The 18,009-nt window shown below is 45.2% G+C and overlaps 2 protein-coding genes and 1 pseudogene across 3 annotated transcripts in view; 2 read left to right on the forward strand and 1 right to left on the reverse strand.

Moving 5' to 3' along the window:
- Window positions 1–797, forward strand: part of LOC129831994 (nucleoredoxin-like) — a 61,691-nt gene extending 60,894 nt beyond the window's left edge. For both annotated transcript variants that reach the window (XM_055895694.1, XM_055895695.1), the window contains exon 8: window positions 89–797. In XM_055895694.1, coding sequence (XP_055751669.1) covers window positions 89–271 — 183 coding nt within the window. In that variant the 3' untranslated portion in view covers window positions 272–797. The remainder of the gene's footprint in view (window positions 1–88) is intronic.
- A 1,046-nt stretch (window positions 798–1,843) lies between these two features.
- Window positions 1,844–3,847, reverse strand: LOC129831993 (rRNA methyltransferase 3A, mitochondrial-like; annotated as a pseudogene).
- A 387-nt stretch (window positions 3,848–4,234) lies between these two features.
- LOC129831995 (glyoxalase domain-containing protein 4-like) lies at window positions 4,235–17,940 on the forward strand. The gene is made up of 9 exons (XM_055895696.1): window positions 4,235–4,324; window positions 4,737–4,786; window positions 4,915–5,035; window positions 6,702–6,846; window positions 15,113–15,249; window positions 15,536–15,622; window positions 16,707–16,820; window positions 16,906–16,992; window positions 17,084–17,940. Exons 1-8 carry the CDS (start codon window positions 4,235–4,237, stop codon window positions 16,915–16,917), a joined length of 756 nt encoding a protein of 251 aa, XP_055751671.1. The 3' UTR covers window positions 16,918–16,992; window positions 17,084–17,940.
- Window positions 17,941–18,009: the final 69 nt, after the last annotated feature.

Genomic DNA, 18,009 nt, shown 5'->3' on the forward strand with positions numbered 1-18,009 from the left:
TCTTCCCCAGGCACAATTGCTACCGCATATAGACAGGCTGGTAGACAAGATTGTCATATGATTATGACTGACCTGTCTGTGTTCCCAGGATGACATGAGTGACTCCCTGCGTGACTACACCAACCTCCCAGAGGCAGCACCCCTGCTCACCATCCTGGACATGTCTGCCCGGGCCAAGTACGTTAAGGACGTGGAGGAGATCACACCGGCCGTGGTGGAGACCTTTGTCCAAGACTTTCTGGCTGAAAAGCTCAAACCAGAGCCCATCTAGAGAGCACAGCTAAACTGTCCCAAATGGCACCCTATTCCCTGCATAGTGCACTGCTTTTGACCAAGGTCCATAGTCCTGGTCTAAAGTAGTGCACTATATAGGGAATAGGGTGCCATTTGGGGGACACACCTAAACTTATGGGACTGAACCCACACCTCCATCAAACCCTGAACTCCCGGCTACCACCACCAGCCTCCTCTCCAGTCTCCCCCCTTTCTGTCAGACAACGATCTCACTTTTTACTGACATCAACTTGTTTTAGACATGTCTTTCTCTCATGGAGTCTTCTCCTGTGGTGCCTTGCATTGACTACAGCCCCTACAGTAATATATGGACATTCTGTTGCTTTTTGGCTCCAATTGCTTATTTTATCAGTTTCATTATTGGCATTTCTTGATACTAGAAGAAACCACACAATGTTGACCCAATGGACTTGAATTTTCACAATGTCTCTTACTTTTGCCGAACCCTCATTGCTTTTTTCCCTCCAAAAAGTGCTGGGAAAGAATAAAATGATTGCAACAAATGTTCTGTAGTTGTAATTTACAAGTATGCAGTGCAGAAAATGTCCTGAACTTCAGTCTGGTGTTATTGTTCTTCTGTTTAAAAGGTGCTGTATAATAGTATGACCGCTGTGCTTACAGTATAGACCTAACAATGTTATGATTTCCCTGTTTTAAAAGGTCATTTTGTCTATATTTGTTTGTTTTGTATTGCATCTGGCTTTGATGCGTGTTAAGTGAATGGTATTTCAAATACCATGTCATGTTCTCCTTCATGATACGAGAGAGTCTTATCATAATTATGTTTCCATCTCAACCACCATGACATTTAAGATGATTTTCTGTGAAGATCCTCTCTATTGAAAAGGCCAGATATTTTTGAAGGCACAAAAATGGCATTTAAAATCCATCTTAGCAACTAAGTATTAATTCACATTTTCTGTCACTCCCTGGTTGTCTCTAGTCATGACTTCACAGCCATTAAAATTCACTGTTAAGCACAACTGTCTGTCAACTTCCTCTATCCATAAGGCCAGTTCTCATTCCCTTGTTCAAGCAGTTTTATTCCATTGAGCAAATGTATTAGCTTGGTATCACCTACATGTGTCCATTATTTATAATGCATCATGACTCCAGAAATAATTTAGTTACAATTTGTTGTCTTGATGTCAGACTTTGTACACAACCCATTTGTTTACAGTGTAAGACAACCAAGTATTTCACACCTTTCAATTAAGTTCTGCTTTTTTACCCTACAACTTCCTTGCCTACAGTAAATGTTCCCAAATTGCTTCAGGTGCCACCCTGTGGTTACTATGATAATTGCTTTCATACACCCATCAGTGAAATTGTTAGATTGACAGGTTATTTCCCTTGCTAAACTGAGCACATGTCCAGTATAGAGATTAAGCAGTCATCTTGAATGGCAGCAGTTTAGTCATAACTGGCAGGAAATATAGTAGGCAACTGTGTGGAGTGTAAGTGAGGCTTACAAAGCCACACTGGCAGGAATTGGAAGATATCATTGAGTAAATAGGCAGACCGGAAAGAACACATTTCACATCGTGGAAATTGTCATTTTCAGCCAAACGCTGATTTTCTTTCACTTTTATTAGCCGATTTGAATATGGAAATTAAATCCATCCATATGAGTCAGTCTGACATGAGGTACAGTGAAGAGGTGTTGTGTAGTCTAGAAAAAGTGACACCAGGAATAACATGTCCGTTACACTCAAAATGGCTTCCAGGAAAATCATGGAAATTGCACTTTAGATGAAGCTTTCCTCCAAGATGTCGCCATTAGGTTTAACAGCTGCCTTCAAACAGGAGGATGCTGGCTGCCATGGCTGAGTTGACTGTCCACTCCAGGGACCACAGGGATGAACAGTCTTTGACTGGCAGTTCTCTCAGCCAATTGGACGGCTTCCAGACTCAGTCCATGAGTCTCTCCACCAATCACAAAGCCTGTGTTCCCAAGCCCAGCCTTCATGGTACAACTTGGTCTCCGCTCTTGGAAGTGACAGTTTGGAATCTGGTTGATATTCCTCATAGTGCATGTCTTTACAATTAGGCCTGCTACTCACCCATCCAAAGTCCCCTGCCTTTGAAGGTTTGTTGGACTGGTTTGCTTCCATGTTCTCAGCTATTTCTCTCTCATAGCTGCTGCAGTTGTCTGCCACCTGGACAGTCACAGACTTTGGCAGCTGGTTTTGAATGTCGTCCCAGTCCAAGCTGGGGAAGGCGGAAATGGGCACCCATCGCTGCTCGCAGCACCTTAGGTTCCCAAGCATCCACACAGCCTGTGAAAAGAGACATACACAAGATACTTAGTGAAAGAACCATCCAGAGTAGTGCACAGGTTCACACACTAATTCCTCACTATCAGCTCCTATGGGTGCACTCAAAATGGCCACCAGTCCACCCAATATAGCATCATTGACTTGAATAGGGTGTAACATTTCTATAAGTTGGATTATGCCCATCCCCAGTTTATCATCATGACATACCCTTGGTGAGCAGGACATTGTGGCAGCCTGCAGCGACAGCACAGTGCAGGATGGTGCCCAGGGTCCTGCACGTTGTCACAGATCAGGGACAGTGGCACAGATTGACCACGCTGGTCCTGAGGGAATGTCAGCTGGGATGGGTCTGGCTGAGAAAATATGGCTACAAGGGGAAAGTATTGTCAATATACAGTACTTATTCTCAATATACAGTAGAGTATAGAACAACTTCAAAATCATACACCCTAGCATACCTATCACTCCCTTTGGCGCTACATAGGTCAGACCAGATCTTGATGTCCTCAAACTTGACTTTAACCAGAGTGGCCCTCTTCAGTTTGTCCAAGGGGAGCTCACAAAGTGTGTCCACAGAACTGAAGAACACCATCTGGGGGGTTGGCACCAGCAGCCAGTGCATTGCAGATCAGATGTCTCCCCTCCAGCAGGATCTTACCCTGGTGCTCCCGAAACGTCCTGGAGCGAGCCACACTCACCACCCTCCTGGGAGATGGCGAGAGGATAGAAGAGGTCAGATACATAGCCTGCTATCTGGACTGAACGTCAACTATCATACAAAGTCTACATGCAAACATACATCACAGACCGTAGTTATTAAACCTCTACTAGCCACTATAATGAAAGCGGATATATTCACTCAATTATCTAACATAGGGTCGATAGCCAACATGCACAGAGACTTACGCCAATCTTTTGTCACCAGGTACGATCCTTTCGAATTTGAGGCCATCTAGTTGGTCCTTCAGATTGGTTGTATGTTCCCGGCGCTGAGGATGCTTTGTCATTTCTGGCACTCCATGACATGCTGAAAACACGATCCGTGGTCTCAATTTTTAAATGGTCGTTGACAGTGGACTCCCTCATTTTGGACACAACTGTCTGAGACGTCTTGTGCCGATTTGATCTGACCTCTGTTTCGATGTTGGAAATGTCGTCTCACTATCAGGATACAACACCTTCACAGGTCTCCTTTTCAATACTCGCACGTATATTTTTGAATCTACGATACATTCGTTGCCTTTTTTCATAATATGACTTTGTTTTGCTGTAAGAAGATGCCTCTCATGGACGTCACCATCTTCTCGAAGAGGGCGTGGAAACGTTAAACAGTGGCATGACGATTGGTTGGTTTATTACATAAAAAATGGGGGGTAATCCAAGTAAAACGTGTTTTATGTTGGTAATACTGATTTATGTTGGTAATACTGATCTGTAAAACAATATTATATGCTAAACTTTTAATTAAAATACTTCTCGTTATCTTGAGATAGATGTGATCTGCGATTGAGCGGCAAATCATTTTATCTGTACCGAAAAACGTTGTCTTCCATAGAATCGATACCAGAGCAATCGATTGCAAGGTCCCTCTTTTGACGTAGACAAACAGAGCGTGAAAAATAATCGTACAGTAAGTACACAGCAAACTCACCTGGGATATCATGGCTTTGAGGCGAGCCTTGCATTTCGTTTTCAAAGTGGGTGACAGAAGCAAAACGGCCACCTTTTACCGAGATGTGCTAGGCATGAAGGTACATTTCCAGCTCTTTCGTAGAACATCCTCAAACATGTGACCAATAGATTTCACTTGCACAGAGTGTACCACCGTTTTATTTTTACCTTTATTTATCTAGGCAAGTCACTTAAGAACAAATTCTTATTTACAATGACGGCCAAACCCGGACGACTCTGTGCCAATTGTGCGCCGCCCTATGGGACTCCCAATCATGACCGGATGTATACACCTTGGAGTCGAACCAGAGACTCTAGTGACGCCTCTTGCACTGGGATGCAGTGCCTTAGACCGCTGCGCCACATTTAATTTGTTTCTTTCGTTTGTTATGATTTGTGCTTCAATGGTGTTCATAGTGCTGTAAACTCATGTGATATTGGGGACTAGATCACTGTTTTGCCAAAATGTCAAAATCATTAATTTGATTTCAGATTTTGCGTCATGAAGAGTTTGAAGAGGGATGCAAGGCCACTTGTAATGGGTAGGCAGGCTGTCAACTTTACTGTTCAACCAACACCTCTTGTGAAAATGTAATGTTTGAATTGCTTGTTGTGTAACAATAGTCACGGTCTCTCTCATATGATGCCCTCCTTGCTTGTGTGTGTTCAGCCCTTATGATGGAAAATGGAGCAAGACAATGGTCGGCTTTGGTCCAGAGGATGATCACTTTGTGGCTGAGCTGACCTACAATTATGGAGTGGGAGAATATCGCCTTGGCAATGACTTCCTGGTAAGTGAAGGGTTATTCATGAACACTCATATATATATATATATATATATATATATACACTGCTCAAAAAAATAAAGGGAACACTTAAACAACACAATGTAACTCCAAGTCAATCACACTTCTGTGAAATCAAACTGTCCACTTAGGAAGCAACACTGATTGACAATAAATTTCACATGCTGTTGTGCAAATGGTATAGACAAAAGGTGGAAATTATAGGCAATTAGCAAGACACCCCCAATAAAGGAGTGGTTCTGCAGGTGGTGACCACAGACCACTTCTCAGTTCCTATGCTTCCTGGCTGTTGTTTTGGTCACTTTTGAATGCTGGCGGTGCTTTCACTCTAGTGGTAGCATGAGACGGAGTCTACAACCCACACAAGTGGCTCAGGTAGTGCAGCTCATCCAGGATGGGACATCAATGCGAGCTGTGGCAAGAAGGTTTGCTGTGTCTGTCAGCGTAGTGTCCAGAGCATGGAGGCGCTACCAGGAGACGTGGAGGAGGCCGTAGGAGGGCAACAACCCAGCAGCAGGACCGCTACCTCCGCCTTTGTGCAAGGAGGTGCACTGCCAGCGCCCTGCAAAATGACCTCCAGCAGGCCACAAATGTGCATGTGTCAGCATATGGTCTCACAAGGGGTCTGAGGATCTCATATCGGTACCTAATGGCAGTCAGGCTACCTCTGGCGAGCACATGGAGGGCTGTGCGGCTCCACAAAGAAATGCCACCCCACACCATGACTGACCCACCGCCAAACCGGTCATGCTGGAGGATGTTGCAGGCAGCAGAACGTTCTCCACGGCGTCTCCAGACTCTGTCACGTCTGTCACATGTGCTCAGTGTGAACCTGCTTTCATCTGTGAAGAGCACAGGGCGCCAGTGGCGAATTTGACAATCTTGGTGTTCTCTGGCAAATGCCAAACGTCCTGCGCGGTGTTGGGCTGTAAGCACAACCCCCACCTGCGGACGTTGGGCCCTCATACCACCCTCATGGAGTCTGTTTCTGACCGTTTGAGCAGACACATGCACATTTGTGGCCTGCTGGAGGTCATTTTGCAGGGCTCTGGCAGTGCTCCTCCTTGCACAAAGGCGGAGGTAGCGGTCCTGCTGCTGGGTTGTTGCCCTCCTACAGCCTCCTCCACGTCTCCTGATGTACTGGCCTGTCTCCTGGTAGCGCCTCCATGCTCTGGACACTACGCTGACAGACACAGCAAACCTTCTTGCCACAGCTCGCATTGATGTGACATCCTGGATGAGCTGCACTACCTGAGCCACTTGTGTGGGTTGTAGACTCCGTCTCATGCTACCACTAGAGTGAAAGCCCCGCCAGCATTCAAAAGTGACCAAAACAACAGCCAGGAAGCATAGGAACTGAGAAGTGGTCTGTGGTCACCACCTGCAGAACCACTCCTTTATTGGGGGTGTCTTGCTAATTGCCTATAATTTCCACCTTTTGTCTATACCATTTGCACAACAGCATGTGAAATTTATTGTCAATCAGTGTTGCTTCCTAAGTGGACAGTTTGATTTCACAGAGTGTGATTGACTTGGAGTTACATTGTATTGTTTAAGTGTTCCCTTTATTTTTTTGAGCAGTGTATATATATGTTTTTTTTTTTTTTTACCCAATCCTAACTCAATGTATGCCACCATGTCTTTATTTCAGGGTCTGACTCTGCAGTCTAGCCAGGCTGTCAGCAATGCTAAGCGGCTTGGTTGGCCCCTCACTGAGGTTGGAGAGGCTCTCTATCTGGTTGAGGCCCCTGGAGGTTACCACTTCTACCTGTTGGACAAAGATCAGCCTCACAATGGTGGGTCAACAGTGCTTTGCACAGAAGATCATTGCTGTAGTAGACTCTAAAGTAGAGTAGAAGACTATAGTCTACCATGTTTATTTAAAAGTCCAGGAGGAAATTAATTAACCTGGGTACCAGTCTGTTTGTGCCATCATGCCAGTTCTTGCCACTCTTGTCATGCAATGTTTTGCTTGCATTGAGTAGGCAGGAGCACAAACGTACCTGGAACCAGTCTAGATACCAATACTCCTTACATCCAGGTAACTGCCAAAACAGAACAGCTTCAATGCGCCTTGGCATAGATTCTACAAGTGTCTGGAACTCTATTGGACCGATGCGACACCATTCTTTCATGAGAAATTCCATCATTTTGTTGATGGTGGTGGAAAACACTGTCTCAGGTGCCACTATAGAATCTCCCATAACTGTTCAATTGGGTTGAGATCTGGTGACCGAGACACACACTTTAAACCCCCTATGCTCCTTTGAGACCCCTCTTTCAAAGTCCGAGATATCTTATTCTAGCCATGGTAGCCAAAATAATGGGCAACTAGGCATTTTTATACATGACACTAAGCATGATGGGACGTAATTGCTTAATTAACTCAGAAACTACACCTGTTTGGAAGCACCTGATTTCAAAATACTTTGTAACCCTCATTTACTTGTTTCCTTTATTTTTACAGTTACCTGTATATTGTGAACAGTTGAAGACGGAAGTTTACATACACCATAGCCAAATACATTTAAATGGTTTTTCACAATTCCTGACATTTAATCCTAGTAAAAATGTCCTGTCTTTGGTCAGTTAGGATCACCACTTTATTTTACATTTACATTTACATTTAAGTCATTTAGCAGACGCTCTTATCCAGAGCGACTTACAAATTGGTGCATTCACCTTATGACATCCAGTGGAACAGCCACTTTACAATAGTGCATCTAGATCTTTTAAGGGGGGGGGGGGGGGGGGCAGAAGGATTGCTTTATCCTAGGTATTCCTTGAAGAGGTGGGGTTTCAGGTGTCTCCGGAAGGTGGTGATTGACTCCGCTGTCCTGGCGTCGTGAGGGAGTTTGTTCCACCATTGGGGTGCCAGAGCAGCGAACAGTTTTGACTGGGCTGAGCGGGAGCTGTACTTCCTCAGTGGTAGGGAGGCGAGCAGGCCAGAGGTGGATGAACGCAGTGCCCTTGTTTGGGTGTAGGGCCTGATCAGAGCCTGAAGGTACTGAGGTGCCGTTCCCCTCACAGCTCCGTAGGCAAGCACCATGGTCTTGTAGCGGATGCGAGCTTCAACTGGAAGCCAGTGGAGAGAGCGGAGGAGCGGGGTGACGTGAGAGAACTTGGGAAGGTTGAACACCAGACGGGCTGCGGCGTTCTGGATGAGTTGTAGGGGTTTAATGGCACAGGCAGGGAGCCCAGCCAGCAGCGAGTTGCAGTAATCCAGACGGGAGATGACAAGTGCCTGGATTAGGACCTGCGCCGCTTCCTGTGTGAGGCAGGGTCGTACTCTGCGGATGTTGTAGAGCATGAACCTACAGGAACGGGCCACCGCCTTGATGTTGGTGGAGAACGACAGGGTGTTGTCCAGGATCACGCCAAGGTTCTTAGCGCTCTGGGAGGAGGACACAATGGAGTTGTCAACCGTGATGGCGAGATCATGGAACGGACAGTCCTTCCCCGGGAGGAAGAGCAGCTCCGTCTTGCCGAGGTTCAGCTTGAGGTGGTGATCCGTCATCCACACTGATATGTCTGCCAGACATGCAGAGATGCGATTCGCCACCTGGTCATCAGAAGGGGGAAAGGAGAAGATTAATTGTGTGTCGTCTGCATAGCAATGATAGGAGAGACCATGTGAGGTTATGACAGAGCCAAGTGACTTGGTGTATAGCGAGAATAGGAGAGGGCCTAGAACAGAGCCCTGGGGGACACCAGTGGTGAGAGCGCGTGGTGAGGAGACAGATTCTCGCCACGCCACCTGGTAGGAGCGACCTGTCAGGTAGGACGCAATCCAAGCGTGGGCCGCGCCGGAGATGCCCAACTCGGAGAGGGTGGAGAGGAGGATCTGATGGTTCACAGTATCGAAGGCAGCCGATAGGTCTAGAAGGATGAGAGCAGAGGAGAGAGAGTTAGCTTTAGCAGTGCGGAGCGCCTCCGTGATACAGAGAAGAGCAGTCTCAGTTGAGTGACTAGTCTTAAAACCTGACTGATTTGGATCAAGAAGGTCATTCTGAGAGAGATAGCAGGAGAGCTGGCCAAGGACGGCACGTTCAAGAGTTTTGGAGAGAAAAGAAAGAAGGGATACTGGTCTGTAGTTGTTGACATCGGAGGGATCGAGTGTAGGTTTTTTCAGAAGGGGTGCAACTCTCGCTCTCTTGAAGACGGAAGGGACGTAGCCAGCGGTCAAGGATGAGTTGATGAGCGAGGTGAGGTAAGGTAGAAGGTCTCCGGAACTGGTCTGGAGAAGAGAGGAGGGGATAGGGTCAAGCGGGCAGGTTGTTGGGCGGCCGGCCGTCACAAGACGCGGGATTTCATCTGGAGAGAGAGGGGAGAAAGAGGTCAAAGCACAGGGTTGGGCAGTGTGAGCAGAACCAGCGGTGTCGTTTGACTTAGCGAACGAGGATCGGATGTCGTCGACCTTCTTTTCAAAATGGTTGACGAAGTCGTCTGCAGAGAGGGAGGAGGGGGGGGGGAGGGGGAGGAGGATTCAGGAGGGAGGAGAAGGTGGCAAAGAGCTTCCTAGGGTTAGAGGCAGATGCTTGGAATTTAGAGTGGTAGAAAGTGGCTTTAGCAGCAGAGACAGAAGAGGAAAATGTAGAGAGGAGGGAGTGAAAGGATGCCAGGTCCGCAGGGAGGCGAGTTTTCCTCCATTTCCGCTCGGCTGCCCGGAGCCCTGTTCTGTGAGCTCGCAATGAGTCGTCGAGCCACGGAGCGGGAGGGGAGGACCGAGCCGGCCTGGAGGATAGGGGACATAGAGAGTCAAAGGATGCAGAAAGGGAGGAGAGGAGGGTTGAGGAGGCAGAATCAGGAGATAGGTTGGAGAAGGTTTGGGCAGAGGGAAGAGATGATAGGATGGAAGAGGAGAGAGTAGCGGGGGAGAGAGAGCGGAGGTTGGGACGGCGCGATACCATCCGAGTAGGGGCAGTGTGGGAAGTGTTGGATGAGAGCGAGAGGGAAAAGGATACAAGGTAGTGGTCGGAGACTTGGAGGGGAGTTGCAATGAGGTTAGTGGAAGAACAGCTTCTAGTAAAGATGAGGTCAAGCGTATTGCCTGCCTTGTGAGTAGGGGGGGAAGGTGAGAGGGTGAGGTCAAAAGAGGAGAGGAGTGGAAAGAAGGAGGCAGAGAGGAATGAGTCAAAGGTAGACATGGGGAGGTTAAAGTCACCCAGAACTGTGAGAGGTGAGCCGTCCTCAGGAAAGGAGCTTATCAAGGCATCAAGCTCATTGATGAACTCTCCAAGGGAACCTGGAGGGCGATAAATGATAAGGATGTTAAGCTTGAAAGGGCTGGTAACTGTGACAGCATGGAATTCAAAAGAGGCGATAGACAGATGGGTAAGGGGAGAAAGAGAGAATGACCACTTGGGAGAGATGAGGATCCCGGTGCCACCACCCCGCTGACCAGAAGGTCTCGGGGTGTGCGAGAACACGTGGGCAGACGAAGAGAGAGCAGTAGGAGTAGCAGTGTTATCTGTGGTGAGCCATGTTTCCGTCAGTGCCAGGAAGTCGAGGGACTGGAGGGACGCATAGGCTGAGATGAGCTCTGCCTTGTTGGCCGCAGATCGGCAGTTCCAGAGGCTACCGGAGACCTGGAACTCCACGTGGGTCGTGCGGGCTGGGACCACCAGGTTAGGGTGGGCGCGGCCACGCGGTGTGAAGCGTTTGTATGGTCTGTGCAGAGAGGAGAGAACAGGGATAGACAGACACATGGTTGACAGGCTACAGAAGAGGCTACGCTAATGCAAAGGAGATTAGAATGACAAGTGGGCTACACGTCTCGAATGTTCAGAAAGTTAAGCTTATGTTGCAAAAAAATAAGAATAAAATACAAGATCTTATTGACTAAAATGATATAGTACTGCTGGCTGGTGAAGTAGCCTGGCTAGCAGTGGCTACGTTGTTGAAAGTGAAGCTGGCTAGGTAACCTCGACAATTTCACTAAATTTCTCTAAACTACACAATTATCATGGATACAAGGACAGCAAAGACAACTAGCTAACACTACGCTAATCAAGTCGTTCCGTTGTAATGTAAGTTTCTACAGTGCTGCTATTCGGTAGAAGTTGGCTAGCTAGCAGTGTTGGCTAGGTAGGAGGACGGCAGCGCGGCAGGCGAAAAATAGCTGGCTAGCTAACCGATAATTACTCAAAGCTACACAATTATCTTAGATAAAAAGATAGCAAAGAAAACTATGTAGCTAGCTAACACTACACAAGTCGAGTCGTTCCGTTGTAATGTAATCGTTTCTACAGTGCTGCTAATCGGTGGCTAGCTGGCTAGCTAGCAGGGTTGACTACGTTACGTTAGGGCGAGAATACCTGGCTAGCGAACCTCAGCGAACCTTGATAACTACACAATTATCACCGATACAAAGACGGCTATGTAGCCAGCTAAGTAGCTAGCTAAGATCGAACAAATACAAATCAAAGATAGCAAAGACAACTGTGTAGTCAGCCAACACTACACTGATCAAGTCGTTCCGTTGTAATGCACTCGTTTCTACAATGCTGCTATTCGGTGGCAAGCTGGCTAGCTAGCAGTGTAGGCTACGTTGCGTTACGTTAGGGCGAAAATAGCTGGCTGGCGAACCTCAATAACTACACAATTATGTTTGATGCAAAGACGGCTATGTAGCTAGCTAAGATCAAACAAATCAAACCGTTGTACTGTAGTGAAAATGAAAATCAGACCGTTGTACTATAATGAAATGTAATGAAAAGTTTATACTACTATTCGGTAGACGGTGGACGTTTGCTAGCTGCTGGGCAGATAGCAGTGTGGACTACGATAGACGACGGAATACGATAATTACGCAATTATCTTTTATACACAGACGGCTAAGTAGCTAGCTAAGAAGAAATTGCTAAGGTTAGACAAATTAAACCGTTGTACTATAATGAAATGTAATGAAATGTAATGAAAATGAAATGAAAAGTTATACTACCTGCAGAGCGAATGCAAATGCGACCGCTCGCTCCAAACCGGATACAAAATTTTAAGAATGTGAAATGTCTGAATAATAGTAGAGAGAATTATTTATTTCAGCTTTTATTTCTTTCATCACATTCCCTGTGGGTCAGAAGTCTACATACACTCAATTAGTATTTGGTAGCATTGCCTTTAAATGGTTTAACTTGGGTCAAATGTTTCAGGTAGCCTTCCACAAGCTTCCCACAATAAGTTGGGTGAAGTTTGGCCCATTCCTCTTGACAGAGCTGGTGTAACTGAGTCAGGTTTGTAAGCCTCATTGCTCGCACACGCTTTCTCAGTTCTGCCCACAAATTTTCTATAGGATTGAGGTCAGGGCTTTGTGATGGCCACTCCAATACCTTGACTTTGTTGTCCTTAAGCCATTTTGCCACAACTTTGGAAGTATGCTTGGGGTCATTGTCCATTTGGAAGACCCATTTGCGACCAAGCTTTAACTTCCTGACTGATGTCTTGAGATGTTGCTTCAATATATGCACATAATTTTCTTGCCTCATGATGCCATCTATTTTGTGAAGTGCACCAGTCCCTCCTGCAGCAAAGCACCCCCACAGCATGATGCTGCCACCCCCATGCTTCACGGTTGCGATGGTGTTCTTCGGCTTACAAGCATCCCCCTTTGTCCTCCAAACATAACGATGGTCATTATGGCCAAACAGTTCTATTTTTGTTTCATCAGACCAGAGGACATTTCTCCAAAAAGTACGATCTTTGTCCTCATGTGCAGTTGCAAACAGTAGTCCAGCTTTTTTATGGCGGTTTTGGAGCAGTGGCTTCTTCCTTGCTGAGCGGCCTTTCAGGTTATGTCGATATAGGACTTGTTTTACTGTGGATATGCAGTGGGGAGAACAAGTATTTGATACAATGCTGATTTTGCAGGTTTTCTTACTTACAAAGCATGTAGAGGTCTGTAATTTTTTATCATAGGTACACTTCAACTGTGAGAGATGGAATCTAAAACAAAAATCCAGAAAATCACATTGTATAATTTAAAATTAATTTACATTTTATTGCATGACATAAGTATTTGATACATCAGAAAAGCAGAACTTAATATTTGGTACAGAAACCTTTGTTTGCAATTACAGAGATCATACGTTTCCTGTAGTTCTTGACCAGGTTTGCACACACTGCAGCAGGGATTTTGTCCCACTCCTCCATACAGACCTTCTCCAGATCCTTCACGTTTCGGGGCTGTCGCTGGGCAATACGGACTTTCAGCTCCCTCCAAAGATTTTCTATTGGGTTCAGGTCTGGAGACTGGCTAGGCTACTCCAGGACCTTGAGATGCTTCTTACGGAGCCACTCCTTAGTTGCCCTGGCTGTGTGTTTTGGGTCGTTGTCATGCTGGAAGACCCAGCCACGACCCATCTTCAATGCTCTTACTGAGGGAAGGATGTTGTTGGCCAAGATCTCACGATACATGGCCCCATCCATCCTCCCCTCAATACGGTGCAGTCGTCCTGTCCCCTTTGCAGAAAAGCATCCCCAAAGAATGATGTTTCCACCTCCATGCTTCACGGTTGGGATGGTGTTCTTGGGGTTGTACTCATCCTTCTTCTTCCTCCAAACACGGCGAGTGGAGTTTAGACCAAAAAGCTCTATTTTTGTCTCATCAGACCACATGACCTTCTCCCATTCCTCCTCTGGATCATCCAGATGGTCATTGGCAAACTTCAGACGGGCCTGGACATGCGCTGGCTTGAGCAGGGGGACCTTGCGTGCGCTGCAGGATTTTAATCCATGACGGCGTAGTGTGTTACTAATGGTTTTCTTTGAGGCTGTGGTCCCAGCTCTCTTCAGGTCATTGACCAGGTCCTGCCGTGTAGTTCTGGGCTGATCCCTCACCTTCCTCATGATCATTGATGCCCCATGAGGTGAGATCTTGCATGGAGCCCCAGACCGAGGGTGATTGACCATTTTCCTTCCATTTTCTAATAATTGCGCCAACAGTTGTTGCCTTCTCACCAAGCTGCTTGCCTATTGTCCTGTAGCCCATCCCAGCTTTGTGCAGGTCTACAATTTTCCCCTGATGTCCTTACACAGCTCTCTGGTCTTGGCCATTGTGGAGAGGTTGGAGTCTGTTTGATTGAGTGTGTGGACAGGTGTCTTTTATACAGGTAACGAGTTCAAACAGGTGCAGTTAATACAGGTGGAAAGCAGGAGGGCTTCTTAAAGAAAAACTAACAGGTCTGTGAGAGCCGGAATTCTTACTGGTTGGTAGGTGATCAAATACTTATGTCATGCAATAACATGCTAATTAATTACTTAAAAATCATACAATGTGATTTTCTGGATTTTTGTTTTAGATTCCGTCTCTCACAGTTGAAGTGTACCTATGATAAAAACTACAGACCTCTACATATTTTTTAAGTAGGAAAACCTGCAAAAATACTTGTTCTCCCCACTGTAGATACTTTTGTACCTGTTTCCTCCAGCATCTTCACAAGGTCCATTGCTGTTGTTCTGGGATTGATTTGCACTTTTCGCACCAAAGTACGTTCATCTCTAGGAGACAACGCGTCTCCTTCCTGAGCGGTATGATGGTCCCATGGTGTTTATACTTGCTTACTATTGTTTGTACAGATGAATGTGGTACCTTCAGATGTTTGGAAATTGCTCCCAAGGATGAACCAGACTTGTGGAGGTCTACAATTGTTTTTCTGAGGTCTTGGCTGAATTATTTTGATTTTCCCATGATGTCAAGCAAAGAGGCACTGGGTTTGAAGGTAGGCCTTGAAATACATCCACAGGTACACCTCCAATTGACTCAAATGATGTCAATTAGTCTATCAGAAGCTTCTAAAGCCATGATATCATTTTCTGGATTTTTCCAAGCTGTTTAAAGGCACAGTCAACTTAGTGTATGTAAACTTCTGACCCACAGGAATTGTGATACAGTGAAATAATCTGCCTGTAAACAATTGTTGGAAAAATTACTTGTGTCATGCACAAAGTAGATGTCCTAACCGATTTGCCAAAACTATAGTTTGTTAACAAGAAATTTGTGGAGTGGTTGAAAAACAAGTTTTAATGACTACAACCTACGTGTATCTGTTTTTCACTTGTTTAAAGATCCTGTACAGAAGGTATGTCTGGCAGTGTCTGACCTGCAGAAATCAACACACTACTGGTCCTCCCTTCTGGGGATGAAGGTGATGGAGAGAAATGAGGAGAAAAAGACTGTGCTGATGGGATTCGTAGACACTCAGGTGTGAGAGAGAGAGACACTTGGTTCTACACCACAGGAGGTTGGTGGCACCTTAATTGGGGAGGAGGGCTTGTGGTAAAGGCTTGAGTGGAATTAGTGGAATGGTATCAAATACAACCAACAAATGGTTTCCATGTGGTTGATTCCATTTGCTCCATTCCGGCCATTATTATGAGCCATCCTCCCCTCAGCAGCCTCCTGTGTTTTACACTTAGAACACGAGTGTGTGTTTGCATGAATTGATAAGATGGTGGTAATGCTAGGTGTGTTTTTCTGTATATTTGCAGTGTAAACTAGAGCTTTACAACATTGGTGGGACAGTAGATCATGGGACAGCTTTCGGGAGGATAGCATTCTCCTGTCCACATAAGCAGGTGAAGTAATAGACACTTTTCCAGTACACGACACACCGATGTCATGCACATATCCGCGCGACTCTTGACGGCAGTAAGAAAGCCAACGCCATTTGCGCCCATTCAACATCGCCTAGATTTACGTTTTTATTACTTCTAAACAAAATCACTTTTTTTGGCTCTCATATGCTTACAATGTTTTGATTCTAGCTTGAACAGTTGACGAAGATTTTATTTGTTTGTAATCATTGTAAAATAGCTATTGGATGCAGCAGTTGTTAGCTAGAAGGTTAACGATCATTTTACATTTACATTTTTACATTTAGATAATTTAGCAGACGCTCTTATCCAGAGCGACTTACAAATTGTTAAGTTCATACATATTCATCCTGGTCCCCGCGTGGGAATTGAACCCTGGTCCCCCCGTGGGAATTGAACCCACAACCCTGGCGTTGCAAGCGCCATGCTCTACCAACTGAGCCACACGGGATCATTGAAATAGGCTGTTGCAAAAGCTAGCCAAAGAGCCAATTTCCGAGTTTAATTATTATTATTTTAAGTATAATGCAGTGATTTGCGATGATAACAAAAACATATTAAACAGGACATTCATACGAGCCTTATAATTCAAAAGTAGTGTGAAATCACTCATAAGCAACATGTAAACAGTCCTTTTTTTGCTGGCGTTTCTATAAGAACTCCCCCTTGTTCTGCCATCAACTTGCGCACATCACGCTCATGCAGCAGTGTTTGCAAACACAGAAAGGGGTCTATACAATGCTATAAATTCTTAGTAGTTTTGCCCTACAGACTCTTTACATGTGTAACAGTTTTGCTTACGTCCCTCTCCTCGCCCCAAACCTGGGCTCGAACCAGGGACCCTCTGCACACATCGACAACAGTCACCCTTGAAGCACCGTTACCCATCGCTCCACAAAAGCCGTGGCCCTTGCAAGGGGAACAACTACTTCAAGGTCTCGGAGCGAGTGACGTCACTGATTGAAGCACTATTAGCGCGCACCCTTCTAACTAGCTAGCCATTTCACACCGGTTACACATGCACACAGAAAGCAATATTTAATAATTTTTGTTTAATTATTTTTAGTTGCCAGATCTTGAAGCCCTGATGACAAAAGAAAACTATAAAATCCTTACTCCTTTGGTTAGCCTGGACACCCCTGGGAAGGCTACAGTAGAAGTGGTCATTCTGGCTGATCCAGTGAGTGCATTACCAAATTATTAACATGGGTAAAATGTATTAATTATACATTCTCCACATAATAATGGTGTCATATGTGGTCTAGGATGCCCATTAGATCTGCTTTGTGGGAGATGAGGCATTCAGACAACTCTCCCATATGGACCCTAGTGGAAATGCGTTGCTGGATAAGGTTGGTATTTAGAAATATTATGAAAATGAAACAATACTTTGCATTATCACCGAGTACATAGTCTTAATCTATTACCCTAATTTATTTTCAGGCTATGGCTGAGGATAAAAGTGATGAGTGGTTTGCAAAGCACAACAAGCAGAAGGCTTCAGCGTAAATGCTTAGAACATAGCTGAGCCATCATGGGTCTACTGGACATCTCCAACTACTGTACCTGGATGTGTTTGTGAACACTTCAATAGAGGTGTAGAGCATAGGCTCTCTAATTGTCTGTATATTTTGCCCCGCATATGGCATTACCCTTCCAGCTGCACTGTCAGTAGATTTTACTCAACCAGAAGCATTATTTAGAGATGTTTGGGAGACTGAAAATGTACCTGTATTTCAGTCATACTGTTGCAGAAACTTGATGAACATGGACAACTTTTAAATTAATCATGTTTTTGTATGCAAATAAAACAATTGTACCTGTTCAGCTCAATGAAATGAATAAAACACAATAATTCTGACTTCATCAGAACAGTGAAGTGCAAGACTGCAAGTGTATGGTAGAAAAGTCATTTCAAATTGAAGTCCTTACACTGCCAAATTGTAGGTCAAGGTTTGTGAAATGTGCAGACACTGCAGGTTGAAAAACCAATGAAATGAGAGGGTATATGCATATCATGTGATGTTGAAGCTGTGTTGTGCTCATTGAACTGTTTCAAATAGGGAAATGAAAGTGAACTATATCAAAAGGGGATGGCATGAACATTTTCTTCAAGATGGGAGAATTGCCTAACCTTTGCTAACAACTCACTCCTATCATTTTCTAGTGATTCCCTTTCTTTGGCATAAAGAGATGAATGACACTAAATAAGAAGTGTCTGGTCCCTTATTAGACGAACTATTGAGTGATTATGCTGCATAATAGAGAGGGAGACGCATATTAAATCATTTTTGAATCAACTTGTGTGCACTGATTGAAAAGATAAGTGCAGTGTAGCTAGGCCAGAGACATCCAGAATGGGTTCAGTG

Source organism: Salvelinus fontinalis, chromosome 33, assembly GCF_029448725.1.
Source record: "Salvelinus fontinalis isolate EN_2023a chromosome 33, ASM2944872v1, whole genome shotgun sequence".
NCBI lineage: Eukaryota > Metazoa > Chordata > Actinopteri > Salmoniformes > Salmonidae > Salvelinus > Salvelinus fontinalis.

Excerpts from the sequence above, each read along its gene's own strand:
- LOC129831995 (XM_055895696.1), top strand. The coding sequence starts at position 4,235 with ATGGCTTTGAGGCGAGCCTTGCATTTCGTTTTCAAAGTGGGTGACAGA. Across the intron at positions 4,787-4,914 it reads TGCAAGGCCACTTGTAATGG|CCCTTATGATGGAAAATGGA; the intron begins GTAGGCAGGCTG and ends GTGTGTGTTCAG. Across the intron at positions 6,847-15,112 it reads CAAAGATCAGCCTCACAATG|ATCCTGTACAGAAGGTATGT; the intron begins GTGGGTCAACAG and ends ACTTGTTTAAAG.